This window comes from Carya illinoinensis, chromosome 7 (genome assembly GCF_018687715.1).
Source record: "Carya illinoinensis cultivar Pawnee chromosome 7, C.illinoinensisPawnee_v1, whole genome shotgun sequence".
Taxonomy (NCBI): Eukaryota; Viridiplantae; Streptophyta; class Magnoliopsida; order Fagales; family Juglandaceae; genus Carya; species Carya illinoinensis.
The window spans coordinates 12,054,668-12,071,637 of record NC_056758.1 but is presented as its reverse complement, the minus strand read 5'-3'; the positions used below and the strand labels follow the sequence as shown (position 1 = coordinate 12,071,637).

Below are 16,970 nucleotides of genomic sequence, written 5' to 3'. Positions count from 1 at the left end.
TATATATATATAAATATCATATATACACTACATATATATATGATCTAGCTCCCCCATGCACTGCCTAAAAGATAAATCTTTCTTACCGGGCTTATAATCTTGGCCCTATATATTTTTCCACCAAACTGCATACAGGTTTAATCAACTTACTGAACATAACACAATGAGATTAATTCAAACAAGTGATCAACTTAAGCGACAAAGGCGCTTTCGTCGTAGCTACGCGGTCGATAATGGTACGTACTGAACTTATCTACAGAAGATGATCATGACAGATAGTTAGAAATCCATTCTCATTATATGTGTTTGTAGATATATGTATATATCTACAAACACATATATAATAATAGTGATACTTGATGGTTAATTAATATTTACATCATAATTAAATGGAGATGAGATTTTTGTTAGTATCTTAATGGAGTTGTCAATAAAATCTCCTCATTTGGTCAAGCAGGAAACCAACAACTCTTTGGTTGATAATTATGAAAACCAAATCTCATAAGTCGATACATATGAAAATCACGTGTAGATAATAATTAAAGCAAATCATTGATTTGATATTATCTCTAACATACCAAAAAAAAAAAAAAAAAAAAAAAAAGCATAACAACTCTAAATCAGTTTTTCATTACTTCCATTATAGTCAAGTTATAGGCTACAACATTGCTTGTATGAATCATGGACGAAACTGTAAATACTTGACCTAAACGTTGGGAATAAAATGGGAAAAAAAGCAGAGGAAATTACCAGCTAATTTTTCATAGACCAACTGAGTGGAGGAAATGAAGGGGAAGAGGCTTCTACCAATAACCCTTTGCCACCAAGAAAAGGATCGTGCTGCAACAATAACAGAGGGGATTAGTATATTCGTGTAGAGGAGGATTTTGTGGAAAAAATCTCAGCATAATGCGTCAAACACATGGGCTGGTGTTTACATTCCTAAGAGGAAAACCCAGAAATTCCTTCCATAGGTACCAAATGGGTGGAGGCAGCGAGTTAGTGGTCATTAATTAGTGGAGGAACACAAAAACTATTAAGAAGTGATAGACCAAATTAGAGGGACAAGAAAACATACCTTCACAATGACCACTATGAGCTGAAAATCAGCATCGGTCGACGCTGCAAATTGAAGCCCAAATCCGCAGTGAACAGCCTAATAACAGGGCACCAAAACCTAATGCTCAGCGAAGGGGGCTCTATAGTCGGAATTGATAGACCAAAAACAGAGGAATTTACACGAACTAGGGGGAAGGGGGTGGGAAAATGGGACTCCGAAAACTGAAAGAGAGCTCCGTGAATGTGTGTGCCTTGTGAATCCTTCTAGCTTCAAGTTCGGTTCCCCCCAAATCAGTTGGTCAAACTCGCGATTTGCAGGTGGAGGTAGGGCAAATAGGTTTTGCAGATGGAAGCTTGCGGTTAGGGAGTTCTCTGAACACGGGGGAAGAAAGGTAATGTGGTTTGCGAAATGTTGGGGCGGGGGGTGGGGGAAATTAAACATTTTTACTACTTTGGCGCCCAGCTTCATCCCGACGTAGCTCCCAGTGCCGTAACAAGTCCATTTCTATTTACAGCGCCACTAATTGCCGCTATTACTCAAAAACTCGCTGTAACAAATAATTTCAGTACACTCCTCCCGGACAGGTAACAAATGTGTTAACACATTTGTAGCGATGTGAAAACGCTGCAAATAATCCCAATTTGCAGCGTGTTTATTTGCAGCAGTTCAAAAAACGCTGGGTTAAGTGGATTTTCTTGTAGTGTATATTTTTTTAATTTTTTCTTAATGATTAAGGATGTTAAAAAAATCCTTAATCAAGCAAAATGATAAGTGAGGGTTATTGCTGTGTAACCAACTATTTCAGCCAAAAAAAAAAAAAAAAAAAAAAAAAAAAAAAAGGAAAGAAAAGAAAAGAAAAGAAAAGAGAAAAAGCTATTTGAAGTTCCTAAGTTGGAAGTTAAGCCTAGCCAGTGAGTAATATGCTCAGAACACCCACTTTTTTCTGTTTAGTTCACTGTGTTAGATATGATCTGTAATGACATTCAGATGGAAATGAAACTTGTTTTATTTTTTCAATCTTAGCTTCTGTGTATGTCTGATATGATTTGTTTCCACTGTTAGCGTATCTGGGGTGAATTTTTGGGTCCTATTGTTTTTGTTGTTTCCACTCGGTTCTGCATGGACGGTTGCTGGGATGTGATGCTTGTATTGAGTTTTACAGAGATTGACCCACCAGCCCCAGCAGGGGCATGGCTTCTTGGTCGAACCATAGCTTGACCCACAAGCAGAAGGGTGAGGCTGTGGTTAGGTGAGATGTTAAGGTCTGGCTGTCAAGAATGGACACCCACACGGACATGGGGGCTGACTTGTTTCGTTCATGGTTTTTGTTATGGGATAGATCTCACTGTTCATGACTTTGGTTGGGTTGGTTTTTATTGAACCTTTGTGGTGCTTATTTATTTCAAGAACTATGTGATTATGTTTGGGAGGTTGAAAATGGAGGGGTGACAATCTCGTTTTGGTACAAGATGTTTGATCCTTCCCTGTTTAGGTTATTTCTTTCTCTTTCAACGCGTACTTGATCGTATGGCTTCATGGATCGACTACGTTTATTCCGTGATGGATAATGGATTTTACCATTGGCAAAGCAAAAAGCACCTGCAACGTTTGTTCAGGTATTTGTGAAAATGAGTTCACGTGCAAAAGTTTTCATTAAAAACTTTCTTTATTTATCGATCTGTCCTGTTATATATTGTTTTAGCTTGAGGTTAAGATCCTTAAAAAATCATTTCCAAAGTATTCAAAATCTCTAACCCTCGATTTCCAAAAAGATTCAAACCATAAAATCTGTATAATCTCAAACCTGGTTTTAGTATGAGTATCTGAAAAATGAGGTTAAGAATCTCGTTTTCGTAAGCTTATTATGAGGTACTTTTGATAAAATTATTACTTTTACCGTAATCTTTCAGGAATGCTTTATTTTCTTTTCAAGATTCATTCACCAAGATAGACATTATCATTAATAATATACAAGAAGTATAAAATATAAATATAAACATAACTTGTACGTAAACTATGGCCCGTTCAAACAGAAATATAATCAGAACAAGGCTACTTTAAAGAGAGAAGAGAGCAATTCCTTTTAACGGGCATCTCTTTGCTCTATTTTCACAACAGTCAGTGTTAATTCACGTGACTAGGGTCCGCATTTCTTTTTTCTTTCTAAAAAGCAAGACTGCTCCCAAATATATTATCCATGGTCAATCCCACCAACTCACCAAGTCCACTAATATTAAAAAACCCTCTACTCGGCAATACCCGGCTATTGATTTTATTAAATCACTTCTCTTTAATCTTTTCTTTTTGAATGTTGAATCAAGAGCTCTTATAACTAAGCCCACAGAGACCACCCAGATTAGCTTCCTAGACCACTTTGCGTGGTGTCATGCATAGCGTAGAAACTGTGGTAGATAATTATAAGAATTGATCCAGCACAAATTGACTAGCTATTCAATTAATTTTTTTGTTTTTTTGGGATATCAGTTTCGAGGTAAGAAAAGTGGCATTAAAAGCTTATTTTTCCGACAGTGGCACACATACACGACTTGTTTATAATGATCTATTACATCGGCCAATGCAGAACAAGACCTTAGAGGGTCTAGGCCCATATAATGCCCATAAAAACTGATGAAAACTGAAATGAACAATTCTTATATTTTTGGGAAAAACCATTGCAATTATTTGTTCTCGGATGAGTAAGAATCAACAGATATTACGGTTTTTCTGGGTGCTAAAAATCTAATACAGCAACAGAGATGCATTCAAGTAGCAGAATATGCCAAATCTTTTCAGAGTTCAGGGTGTTCAATTCTTCAACAATAGTAGGTGAAAATAGAAAGCATATAGGACATAGAACACTGATTTTTTTCTTTTTTGGAAAAGATAGAACACTGATGTTTGCTGAACAGTGAACAGGCACTACAGGCGTGTTTATATTTTTTTTTTATATTTTCCGCACCCTAGCGGGGATACATACCTCTGATCTATGGCGTACGTTTGGCCATTGTAATTTGATTCCTTGTTTTCCATGTCTACATGTATTTCTTATTAAGATGCTCGATCTGGTCAAGTCATAAAAATTAGGTGTTCGAAGATGTGCTGTTTGAGAATACTTTTCTTCATCTTCCTAATTCTGATCTTGCATCTGTTTGCTCCCACGTTAGCGCAACTTGCGCAATATCCCTACGTCTGCTCTGATAATGGTAACTACATCAGTAACAGTACATACAGAGCAAATCGCAACACCGTCCTGGCGTCTATGTCTTCCAATACCAAAATCAGCTACGGGTTTTATAATATCTCCGTCGGAGAAAATTCCGACCAAGTAAACGCGATTGCACTTTGAAGAGGAGACATTGGGCCAGACGAATGCCGAAGTTGTGTAAATGCGTCGAGTCACGATCTATTGCAGAATTGTCCCAACCAGAAGGAGGTGATCATATGGTCCGAGAAATGTATGGTGCGATACTCAAAACAGAAATATATTTGGTGTTTTGGAAGCCTACCCTTTACATCACTACAACTACATACGAAACGCCCCAGATGCAGATGCGTTCACAAAGGTTCTAGGGTCCTTGTTAGCGAGGCTAAAAAAGCTCGCCGCAGCAGGAAGTTCTACTCGCAAATTTGCTGTGGGAAGCGAGACATTCCAACAGAATTCCCAAACAATACATGCACTTCTTATGTGCACCCCTGATTTGGATGAACTCGATTGCAAGAACTGCCTGGAGCAGATTACGGGAGGGGTATTTTCGTGCTGTTCTGGAAAGCAGGGAGGGATATATTTATCAGCCAGCTGTAATTTAAGGTATGAGACTTTCACTTTCTATGACCCCATAGCTGAGGCACCACCGCCGTCGCTACTACCGCCGTACTACCGCCGTCGCTACTGCCGCCATCATCCCCTCCAACAGAAGGCATGGTCTAATATTACGTGCATGCCTGACACAAGTACTTGATACCTCCTTCTTCTTCTTCTTTTTATTTATTTATTATTATTATTATTATTTTATTTTTCTTTTTGTGATGTTTTTCCAAAGACTGCGCCTACCAAGTTTAGTACTCCTATCATACGGTTCCCATACACACAAGAACTTAGGGCTTGCAAATGCAGGATTTGATCCGGGTTTTTTCATACAGCATCGAAAAAGAAACTTCAGAAAACAGAGGATGGGTAAATTGTTGAATTATTAGGAACCATGGATCATACTATAAAGAGATGTTCATTCCAAGAGACGAGAAGATTAATGCAGATGTTTCAAACTTGCACAACTTAACTTGTTAATAGGGGAATGAGGTTGCTCATAAACTAGCTAGACATGTTTAGAATATTGTAGACATTGAAATGTGTTCGGAGGGTGTTCCCACTCATATTTCTCAAGCTATTTGGCTTGATAAATAGTCTTTGTAATGTCTTTGATTTGAGTTAATGAAGTATTATTTCCTATAAAAAAAAAAGTATTACTCTTCTACATACATGTATTACATTCATGCTTACTCAAATCATCTTTAATTTTAAGTTCAATTAATCAAAAACAAATATGAGAGACAGAAACAAAGAATAGAGAGGAATGTTTTACAAATATTATTTGCTGCCACGAATCATTCGCATATCAATCGAAAATTTGTCTATAACAGTGTATATATATATATTTAAAGTACACATTGTGTAGCTTGTTATGGTTCCTCAATCCCCACTTCACCTTACCAGCTTGTTAGGAGCCTTGATGAGAAGGGGTCAGATTCTTAACTTTTTATTTTTATAGATGGAAATCTGGGCCGGGGCAAGATCTAGAGTCTTGACAAAAATTAATAACTTCTAGACGGAAAGGGCCTATCATTCAATAGAGGCCTTACCTTGTTAGCTCTAACAACATCCAGACGACTCTGCGCCGGGCAAGATGCAGTGACAGAGTCTCGACAAAAATTTATAAATTTGACTAGGTTGAATACGCAACTATATTCATCCATCATCTATTTTTCTGGAAGCATCCGGACATACTTCTATTTTATTACACAAATAAAATAAAATAAAAATTAAAATTAAATAAAATATTATTATAATATAATTTTTTAATATTATTTTTATATTATGATTTGAAAATATTAAATTGATTATTATATTTTATACAAGAATTTAAAAAAAATATAATAATTATATGAAATGATGGAATGATTGTCTGGTTATAAAAAAAAAAAAAAAAAAAAAATTATATGAAATAGATCCCAAAACAAACAACGTAAACTTACAATCAAATGTGTCAAACTTCTATTGTTTGCAGGAAAGGAAGGTAACCCATCTCGAACTACAATCCTTAATAGTTGTGTCAGCTAGTATTGGTTCTCTAGTACTGATAAGAATCGGAATCTTCATCTTCTATTCAAGGGTGATCAGGAAAACAGGAGAGAGAGTTAAAAGTAAGTTCAATAATCCCAATCACGCCGTTCACTAGTCCTTCTAGAATATGAGCCCAGATTTAACTTAGGTCTTGCTTGGGACTTTACAAATTAAATGGATATTTTCTTGAAATCAAGTTAACAAGCTGAAAAATTAAGTGTTTTGGGCGACTTTTAATAAAATTGATCCATCCAGATTTCTTACTACTATATGCACATTATATTAATTGAATGACTAGCAATGAAGAATAACATTTCAATGTATTATCTTGTTCCTTATGTGAAGCAACGCATGACATGAGTACTGTGGAATCATTGCGGTTCGACTTTGGCACAATTACAAAGGCTACAGACAACTTTTCTGATGAAAATAAATTTGGAGAAGGTGGATTTGGTGCTGTTTACAAGGTGATGACATTACTGAGATGAAAAGCATCTAAGAATTCTTTGCCATTGGATTTTAGATCCATTTCTTTGAGTTACTGAGTATTGTATATATTCTACATCATGAAATATTTTCATTTTTCAGGGTATCCTAGAAAATGGACTAGAAATAGCTGTAAAAAGGCTATCTATGGTTTCTGGACAAGGCCGAGATAAAGAGTTTGGGAATGAAGTTCTCTTAGTAGCGAGGCTTCAACATCGAAATTTGGTAAGGCTCTCAGGATTCTGTTTGGAAGGAAAGGAAAGGCTTCTAATCTATGAGTTCGTTCGTAATGTTAGCCTGGATCGATTCATATTTGGTATGTTTACACCTATTTCCCTTCAATTAATTCAGGTTCTACGCAATTTTTTTTTTTTTTTAAAGTTTGCGCTCGACATGTATTTGTTTAACAAAATCAATTGTTGCATAGCATGAAGATCCAACAAAGCATATCCAATTGGATTGGGAAAGGCGCTACAAAATTATAGAGGGCATTGCTCGAGGGCTCATTTATCTTCACGAAGATTCTTAGCTACGTATTATTCATCGTGATATCAAAGCCAGCAATATTTTGTTAGATGAGAATATGAATCCGAAAATTTCTGATTTTGGCATAGTAAGATTGTTAGATCAAACTCAAGGCAATACAGGGAGAATCATTGGAGCCCGGTAAGTACGTAGATTTGGGCTAGAGATAATTAACCATGCCATCGCATCATCTATACCAACAGTACACATAGTTATGTTGTTTCCTAGAAAAAGCATGGATTTCATTGAAAATTTGCCTTACAATCTCTCACTGATGTGATGAAATTTAATGAATTCTACTATGTAAGTATTATAGTGCATGTTATCATTCAAACAATACTAATACTATTGTTGTACAAATGTAGTGGATATATGCTTCCAGAGTATGCTATGCAGGGTAACTTTTCCTCAAAGTTTGATATTTTTAGTTTTGGTGTGTTACTTTTGGAGATAGTAAGTGGGCAAAGGAACAGTTCTTTCCCCAATGAACAAATTGGAGAAGTCCTTATAGGCTATGTATGTACAATTCTCCTTGTAAACCTTTCTTTCCATCTCACTTTGTGACTACTAAACATGCATATGATATTTGCAAATTAAATATCTGTGTAGGCATGGAAAATGTGGAGGGAGGGGACACCTTTAAATCTTGTAGATCCCACAATGAAGGTTAATTCAATTGTTCACTTAATGAGATGCATCCATATTGGGTTACTCTGTGTTCAAGAAAATAAAGCTGATAGACCAACAACAGCTTTAGTCATTCTCATGCTTTTTTTTTTTTAATTTTTTTTAAATATTTTTATTTTTAGTTTTTAAAGAAGAGCCGGTAACCACCCACTTAGCGGCCCCGTCCTAATTTTATTAAAAAACCCTCACTTATAACGGAGGAATGCTGTGATAACATTAAAACACTTGGGGGTGTATAAGATAAGAGCTAAGAAACTAATCCAAAACCAAGTGTCCAAACAAACAACCCAAAACACAAAAGAACCAAAAAATTCTAACAGGCCTAAACTCAACATAAAACAGAAACCAGAACCAAAAACCAAAGCACTTGCAAAAGGAACAGTCAACATAAAAGAGTCAAGAAAACAAAAAAGCGAGAAACGTACCAGGTGCTACGCATTGCGCAAATAAGGGAGACCAATTCTGTCCAAACAAAGTAGACCACGAAGCTGTTCGGGTAAAGTATCGATAAAAGACCAATCCATAGTTAAACCCTCAGCTCCCATTTTGGCTAAAAAATCAGCCACAGCATTACCTTCACGAAACACATGGCTCAAGCGATACTCCATACAACCCAAAAGACCCCTCAATTCCTCCCAAAAATCCTCTAGGTACCAAATATTACACTTACCCTTAGTACATCAATGGACAATCATTTGGGAATCAATCTCAATCTCAACCTAACGGAAACCAAACTGGTGGCACCTCCTAACCCCTTCCAACAAACTTCTCAACTCAGCGAAATTATTAGACCAATGACCCAAGAAGACCGAATAAGCTGAGTGAATCCTACCAAGACTATCACGAATAACCCCAGCACCAGCCGACCCTGGGTTCCCTAAGCTACTACCATTAGAATTAAGCTTCATCCAATCTTGAGGTGGCTGCTTCCATCTGATCACACGAGGTTGTTGGAGCTTAGGATATAAAACTGGGATATCCAACCTTTTCAGAATATCAACGTCATGGTTAGAAATCCTAGAAACTTTCATAAATGAAGGCATAATCCTCCGGATCCACAACTTAACAACATGCCAAACTGACTGAACTGATTCCACTTTATCCTCAACCTGAGCTTTACAATGCCTATTCCAAAGCTGTCAAGAAATAATAGAAGGGAGAATCCCAAAGATAATCCTTAACTGAGAAGACTTACCAGCACGACGAAACCAGAAATTAATTTGCTCCTTCCAAGTATGGAAAACACCCATATGGACACCTAAATGGGTCGCTGCCAACTGCCAAATACGTCTGGCAAAATCTCCAATATAAAGAACGTGATTTAAATCCTCCAAATATCCCCTAGCACAGCAATTACATTTAGACACAACAGGAATTCCAATCTTCTTGATCTTCTCATCCACACTCAAACAATTATGGTAAACCTTCCACATCATGACAGAAATTTTCTTGGGAACATGAATATGCCAAATCCAATGGGCCCAAGGTAACAAAGGAGCTTTCACACAAATACAGTCCCAAGCACTTTTTGTATTAAAATTCTCATTATTATCCTTCATCCAAATTAGGATATCCTAACCATCCTTTCTCGTGGCCAAGAACTGAAACAACTCAAGGGCTTTATGTTGACCCACTAATCTTTCCAAAAGAGGAATATCCCACCCATTATCAATCCGGCATTCTTTGACTCTAAGCAAAGGTCTCTCAATAACGGGAAACTGATCCCCAATAGGACCCCCATCCACCCAATTATCATACCAGAAAGAAACATTTCCCTCATTCACAAGCCACTTAGAATTATTTAAAACCTCCGGGATACAATGCACAATAGCTTTCCAGAATCTAGTTCCTTTAGTAGGGTTCAAGAGGGATAAATAATTACCTTGCACATACTTGCCTCTAAAGAAATCTGCCCATAAAGAATGACCCTGAAGAAGGCGCTAAGCAAATTTCATATGTAAGGCCCTCTGAACATCTTCAAAGTCCCAGATACCCAAACCGCCTTCTTTAGTAGGATGACAAATCTGTTTCCAAGCCACCCACTTCCTCTTACCTTTCCCTTCAACATCACCCCAAAAAAAGGAACTCATAATCCTATTCAGCACCCTGTAAACACCATTAGGAACATGTAGAACTGCCATAAGATGAATTGCCATGCTCGATAAAACATGATGTAAAAGAATTACACGACCCCCAATAGATAACATTTTCATTTTCCACCCTGCAATTTTCTTATTAAAATTCCCAATTAGATCACTAAAGTCACAAACCTTCAGACGACCCACCACAATAGGAACACCCAAATATTTAAAGGGAAAAGAACCTTCTGAAAAACCAGTCATACGGAGAATGGAGGACTTTCTAGTATTAGAGATTTTGTTAGAAAACAAAATAGCACTTTTATTCTTATTAAGGACTTGACCTGTCCAATTCTCATAAAGATTAAGAACCTTCATCAACCCTCTCATAGACTTGTTCCCACCATTAGCAAAAATAATAATATCATCCGCATACATAAGGTGGGAAATAAGGGGAGTACCTCTGGCTTGAGAAAACCTACCAATTTTACCATTATCAAAAGCTTTCTTAAGCAACCGAGATAACACATCTTGCATAATGACAAATAAGTAAGGAGAGAGCGGGTCACCCTACCTCAGACCACGCTCACCTTTAAAGAAGCCCAAAGAGATACCATTCAACATAATAGAATACCAAGGAGAGGAGATACAAAGGTTAATCAGGTCACAAAACTGAGAAGAAAAACCAAAAGCACCCAGAACGTGAATAAGAAACCTCCAATTCACTCTATCATAAGCCTTGGACATATCAAGCTTAACCAAAACATTTCCCCCATAGATAGTTTTATAAATAGAATGGACCATTTCTTGAGTAAGACTAATATTTTCAAAAATGCTGCGACCAGGGATAAAGGCCCCTTGCTCCTAGGAAATCATCTTAGGAAGCAAATTCGTAAGACGACTCACCAAAATCTTAGCACAGATCTTATAAACCACTGAGCACAAACTGATAGGTCTAAACTTATCAAAACCCATGCATAGGAGAATCAACCTTAGGAATCAAAACAATAAAAGACCCAGAATAATACCTAGGAAGCAACTGTCGTTCTCATGCTTAATAGCCACTCTAATACTCTAGCAGTACCCGGAGGACCTCAATTTCTTATAAACATGCCATCTGAATGTTCAGATCAAGCTAGAAACAGCCATGTCCAAGCATCAATAAATAATGTCTTAATTTCTGAGCTAGATCCTCGTTAGCGTTCACACTGTTTCTTTTTTTTTTATAATTATTTTTTTTATATTTGGTGTCCTTATTATATGAGGCTTTGGCTTTTGTCTGTATTAGGAGTTTGGTTGGAATCCAATAATATTGTTATGTTTACTATTGTTAAGACTTGTTGAGAGTTCTATAGTTCAATGATGATGTGTATGAAGGGAAAATATACATCACCGGTCATCTGTCTCTTCATTTAACCCATTGATCCTCTTTAATCAAGTCCTTAATTTATCATCTCTTGTTACAATGCAATGTACCGCAATTAACTCCCTTGCTCGCCCTTTATTGCAACATATTTTAACTATCCCATTTTAATCATATTTGCACTAATTTGAGAGGCAAAGAGGATTAAAACTATAGAGATCGAGCAACATTTTTAATAAATACTGATGTTTCTTTTCTACCACCCCGTTTTATTGTGGTGTTTCTTTACAAGTATTTTGTTGAATAACTCCCTTTGAGGCATAAAATTCAGGCATATGAAACTTCAAACCATTATCAAACCAAATGTGCTTTAATTCTTCTATCGAATTGTTTCTTTTTCAAAGCAAATAAAGATTAAAAGAGATGTCAGGTTTAACTTTTATGATGCATGAGACATATTCTGGTACACTTGGATCGAAAAATCATCAATGATGGTAAGGGAATATTTAAAGAACTGTCAAGAGAAGATATGGAGAAAGGACCTCATATATCACAGTGTATTATTTTAAAAGGAAAATGAGATAGTCTATGTTGTTTGGCTACAGGACAAACTATACAATGAGAATTTTTTGACCACTTTATATCAAGTACAATCTTACTAACAGAAACTAATCTAGCAAAGGAAATTTGGCCTAACCTATAGTACAATAAATCAAAAGAAGAGGAACTTACAGAAGTAACATTTGATCTCAAACAAGGAAAAATTGCAGCAATTTTCGAGCTTGCTTTGGGTTCTTGTAGCAGATAGTATAGACCAGATGAATCTGTCGAGAATCCACTAGCCGAAATAAAGTTGAAGGAGAAAGTAGGTGCGCAATGTACAGTTTTGAGAACTAAAGAATTTGAGAGATGCACGATACTTATATAAGTTACATGGGCAATAGTGCCATTAGGGTGTTTAACTGTATGGTTAGTATGGGAGGAAATAGAAGTAAGGAAAGAGGTGTAATTGACCATAAGAGATGATCCATTCTTTGGATGATAAAGATAGTGGCTTATAGGAATTATTAAAAACGTAATAGTTATGAGTTTTACTTGATAGATTAGCATTTTTTTGAATATATGAAATGGGAGTTGGTAACAAATTTGTAACACCTCAATCCAATATTATAAGGAATGGGTTATAGATAATTTTATTGGATCTAAATTAGGTTTAATGAGCCATATTGGATAAGACCACGAATCTATCAATTTTAGGTTTATAGGCCCAAAATTATATTTTAAAATCTATCAATGTTTAGTTGATGATTTTGAATAGGCTACGGTTCAAAATTTATTATGATGAATTAATGCTTTTTATTGGTCTAAATAATTAGATTAGATCCCATTAGGTCATGCCACTTACCCAAGAGTGACGCTTATGCCTAAAATCTACAAAATATAAAAACTTTAGATACAATATTCCTCAAAAGATCAAATACCTTAAGAATCCTTTCGAAGAAAGTAAACTCGACACTCCTAATACATATTCTCCAAAATCTTACAAATTCATGTATGTCACCTAGCACTTATCTCACCTTTCTTTTATAATTTTGTCACATGCCATCTATTTCAACTATAACAACCATTAAAGCCATTTGTAAGAAACATTGTGGAGATAAAGGGGTGAGTCTACTAACTCCGTAAGTATTAAACCTATACTAGTGTGAAACCATGAGCTAGTTACAAAATATAGAACAAAATAGATTATCAAAAATAAAAAAAGATATTTTAGAAATATTTATTTACAATAATAATATAGAGAAAATACATTTGTCAAAAGCATAGCCAAAACATGCATCATAACGGAATAGAGGCCATGTTTAACCCCCATGACAAGGTTATAATATCTTGGAAGGCAATATCAGACAGAAGCAAAAGTGAAATCTCCCTCTTTTTAACTTGGCGTGCTGAGTGTGCGAAGTGATGCCTAATGAACCTTTGTTGTAAGCCCCAAGCCCCTGCGCAACCCAAACCAGATTTAGTCTACGTTATAGAGCCAAAACGACATTGTAGTGGTAAGTTTTTTTTTTTCCCTTTTCAGTTTCATCTATTCCCGTTTGTTTCTCCTTGTTTTCACGTTCAGTTCCCCTGTTTTTCTCCTTCAAATCCTTTCTCCTCTCTCTTTTCTTTCAGTTATCTCTCACTAGTTTTTTTTGGCAAAACCGTGCTCATCTCCCTCTTGCGCAGCCTCTCTTCCAGTGACCTCTAAGTGCTGCGATTTTGCAGTTTCTCAGACTTGTTTTTGTGCTCAAAGCCACCTCCAAGCCGGTACCTTTTTTTTTCCTCAAGACCTCTCCGCTCTCTCGCTTTCTCTGTTTTATTTTTCTGAGTGTTTGTTTACTGTTTTTTTTTTCTTCTTCTTCTTCTTTTCATTTTCTTTTCTTTCTTCTTCTCTGGTAGATTTCTTTCAAACTTAGATGTTCCCTCTTTTACTCAGTTTCTGTTTTTCTTTTCTTTTCCTTGTTTTTTTTTTTTCTGCAAAGTTATATATATATTTTCTCTTTTTCTATCACAAACCGTGCTTCTACTTTGTTTTCCTTGGAGTTTTAGTGCTAATTTTTTAGTAGATTTTCAACGGTGTTGCTGGCTTTTGTTTGGATATAAACAGTAGAATTTAAGAAGATTTGGACATTTTGTTTTGTGGAGTTGTGAATGGAGAAGAGGTTGATGTGGTTATTGCTTATTTAGTTGAGTTTGTGGTTGTTTGAGTTTTGGGTTGCTGTATTGGTGTTGATATTTCTATTATTTGAGTTTGATGTTGGTTGATGGGTGTATAGGTTAGTATTGAAGTGGGTATATGGTAGATTGGGTTGAAGTGTGGGCTGTTCGGGGATTTTTATGTGGTTGTTTGGTTTGCGTTAATGTGCTGATATTTGATGTGGAATTATGGATTTTAATTAATTAGATCGAAGTGACGATTGTAGGTATTTAATACTTAGTGTATATTTATTTTTATGAATAGGTGTCGAGGCTAATAGAGGTCGAATTCAAGGCATTGATAATACGCTACAGGAAGCAGGTAAGCGGGGTTCCTATGCTAGATTTGCATAAAAAAAAAAAAAAAAATGAACTGAGGTTGGTTTGTAAAAATGTGTATGTTATGTTTTGAAAAGAAAAAGTAAAAATGACCTGAGTTATATGTTTTGCATTCAATCATGAAATCTATTTGAAAGAGAGAATGTTTTTTTTTTTTAACATGAAAAGTGTAGACATGAGCAATATTTGACATGTTCTAAAATGTGAATAAGAGCGAATATGATATTTGAGTTTTTTATCCATGTGATATGAATTGTTTTGGATCTATTGTTGATCATTTGAAAATGATATGAATGTGTTTCACACGTGATTTGATATGATATGAATATGAAAAACCTTTGGCATACTTATCTGTTATTATTCTGATTCTGAATATGGTTTTGATATGATGATAATGATTCACGTGATATGTTTGGTACCAACATGGTATGATATGAGTGCAACCACCTTGGAAACAAAGTGGTCTTTTATGTGTTCTTTCCTGTGTGCACACTCGGGGCTCCGAGATTGAAAAAGGGAAAGTTTCACAATATGATACTGTCTGGTTTGGCCACCGGGGATAGCACAACCCTACCACGGGGGTTAAACATGGTATATGATACGATATGATGCGTTATGATATGATAAGAAGAGGATATTCAGTTATGTTATGCCAAAGTAGTTTTTGAAATGAACAGTTGTTTTTTTTTTCCAAATATGAAAATATTGAAATGTCGCTTTGCTTTCCCTAATAATATGTTTTCAAATCTACAAATGAAAATGAAATGTTTTCGTTTCCTGCATATGAAACTCTATGAAAATGCTCATGTTGTACGCACTAGTATATATACTTCGCTTATTGAGTTGTTGATAACTCATCCCCTTATCTCCAAATTTTTTTCAGATGATATGGAGGGTACAACTGAGGATCAAGAATAGAAAGTTGTGAGTGTGGATGTGAAAGGTTAAGATGATGGAAATAGAGTGTTGAATTCTTTAGGGTAGTATTAATAGGACTTTCTGTTGTTCTTTAGATTTGTTATTGTTTCTGGACTTAGTAAGACTTACGGGTTCTTTTTTTTTTCTTTTTTTTTTTCAGTTATTTTGTTGGGACAAATGGGAAATTGTGGACCCTTTGATTTATGTTATTCATGGAAATGACTATATGGACATCTTTAAGCGTTAGTTGTGGAAAATATGATATTGTTTATTTTTTTTTGAAGCCTTTGAGGATTTTAGATTTGATGAGAGGCAAGTTTACAAGTGACGGGTAGTAATTCTCCGACCCCTATGGGATCAAGGTGTTACATTTGTACTAAAAAAATCTCTAATGCCCACGACAATATTCAAATTCGATATTATTTGTTGATGGTGTCATACAGTCGGGAGTTTTAGTTTCGACAAATTGGTTGGGAGTGCCATCCTATGGAGTAGTCTTAAGCAGTGCCAAAACTCAAAATAAGTTTGATTTCATAGGCTTGATATTAAGACACAAAAGAAAGCACTGCCATAGGCCTGAGAGTTGAAAAGACTATGACAGAAGTTACTATGAATATGAAGTATGATTAGGATAGTCCAAATCCAATAAAAAGGGTGTACTCAACTTTTGTTTTGTGGAGACTATTTTGTCTCTTGTTGTATATTTCTTCTGATAATTATGAGTAGTTTAAGCACAAATACATTACCATTTAATCAATAAACAAACATGATAATGATGTCCTACCCCACAAACGTTAAATCATTGATATCATCCTCGATGTAGTGTTCAAATTATTGAGGCTCAAGGTCATTCATGGCTAGTAAAATTGAATCATATAAAGTAGCACTGAGCAGCCTCAAGAACATTGTGGATCCAGTCAAAGAAATAAAAGAACTATAGAATAACAGGGGTGCAAGCTGTTAGTATATATATTTGTATCTTAGAAAATCTCTAGAATATTAGCTCATATCCTTAATTTCCTGTAATTATGCTAGGTTAAAATTTTTCCTATCAGTTATATTTCTTTATTTACTTTGGCCATATTCAACTATATATAGGCCACCTTGTATAGTTTGACACATATAGAAATATACAATTCTCCATAACTCTCTGTGTTTCAACATGGTATCACAACCATTCGTCTGAGTTTCTTTTTTTTTCCTGTCTGTGCATGGCCTCTTTCTAGTGTTTCCACAGTGATTTTTCCTTTGCACTTGACAGAAGTCCTACCACGAATTTTCGTTGTTTTTTCACTCAGTTTTTCATCAAATCTGATATTGAGAGGAGTCTTGAGAATTTTATCAATATTTTCGTGTCAACCGCATCTTGATCTGTTGCTGCATGTACCCCCATGCACCGCTCACACTTTTTGTGCATCGATCCACTTACCCCACTCG

The 16,970-nt window shown here is 35.7% G+C and overlaps 1 protein-coding gene and 1 pseudogene across 1 annotated transcript; one reads left to right on the top strand and one right to left on the bottom strand.

Moving 5' to 3' along the window:
* Positions 1–4,135: 4,135 nt before the first annotated feature.
* Positions 4,136–8,174, top strand: LOC122316172 (annotated as a pseudogene).
* Positions 8,175–9,670: 1,496 nt separating this feature from the next.
* LOC122316171 lies at positions 9,671–10,711 on the bottom strand. Its single transcript, XM_043132705.1, has 2 exons — positions 10,150–10,711; positions 9,671–10,005 (listed from the first exon to the last, which is right to left on the bottom strand). The coding sequence occupies exons 1-2, from the start codon at positions 10,709–10,711 to the stop codon at positions 9,671–9,673; spliced, it is 897 nt and encodes a 298-aa protein (XP_042988639.1).
* Between the last annotated feature and the right edge of the window lie 6,259 nt (positions 10,712–16,970).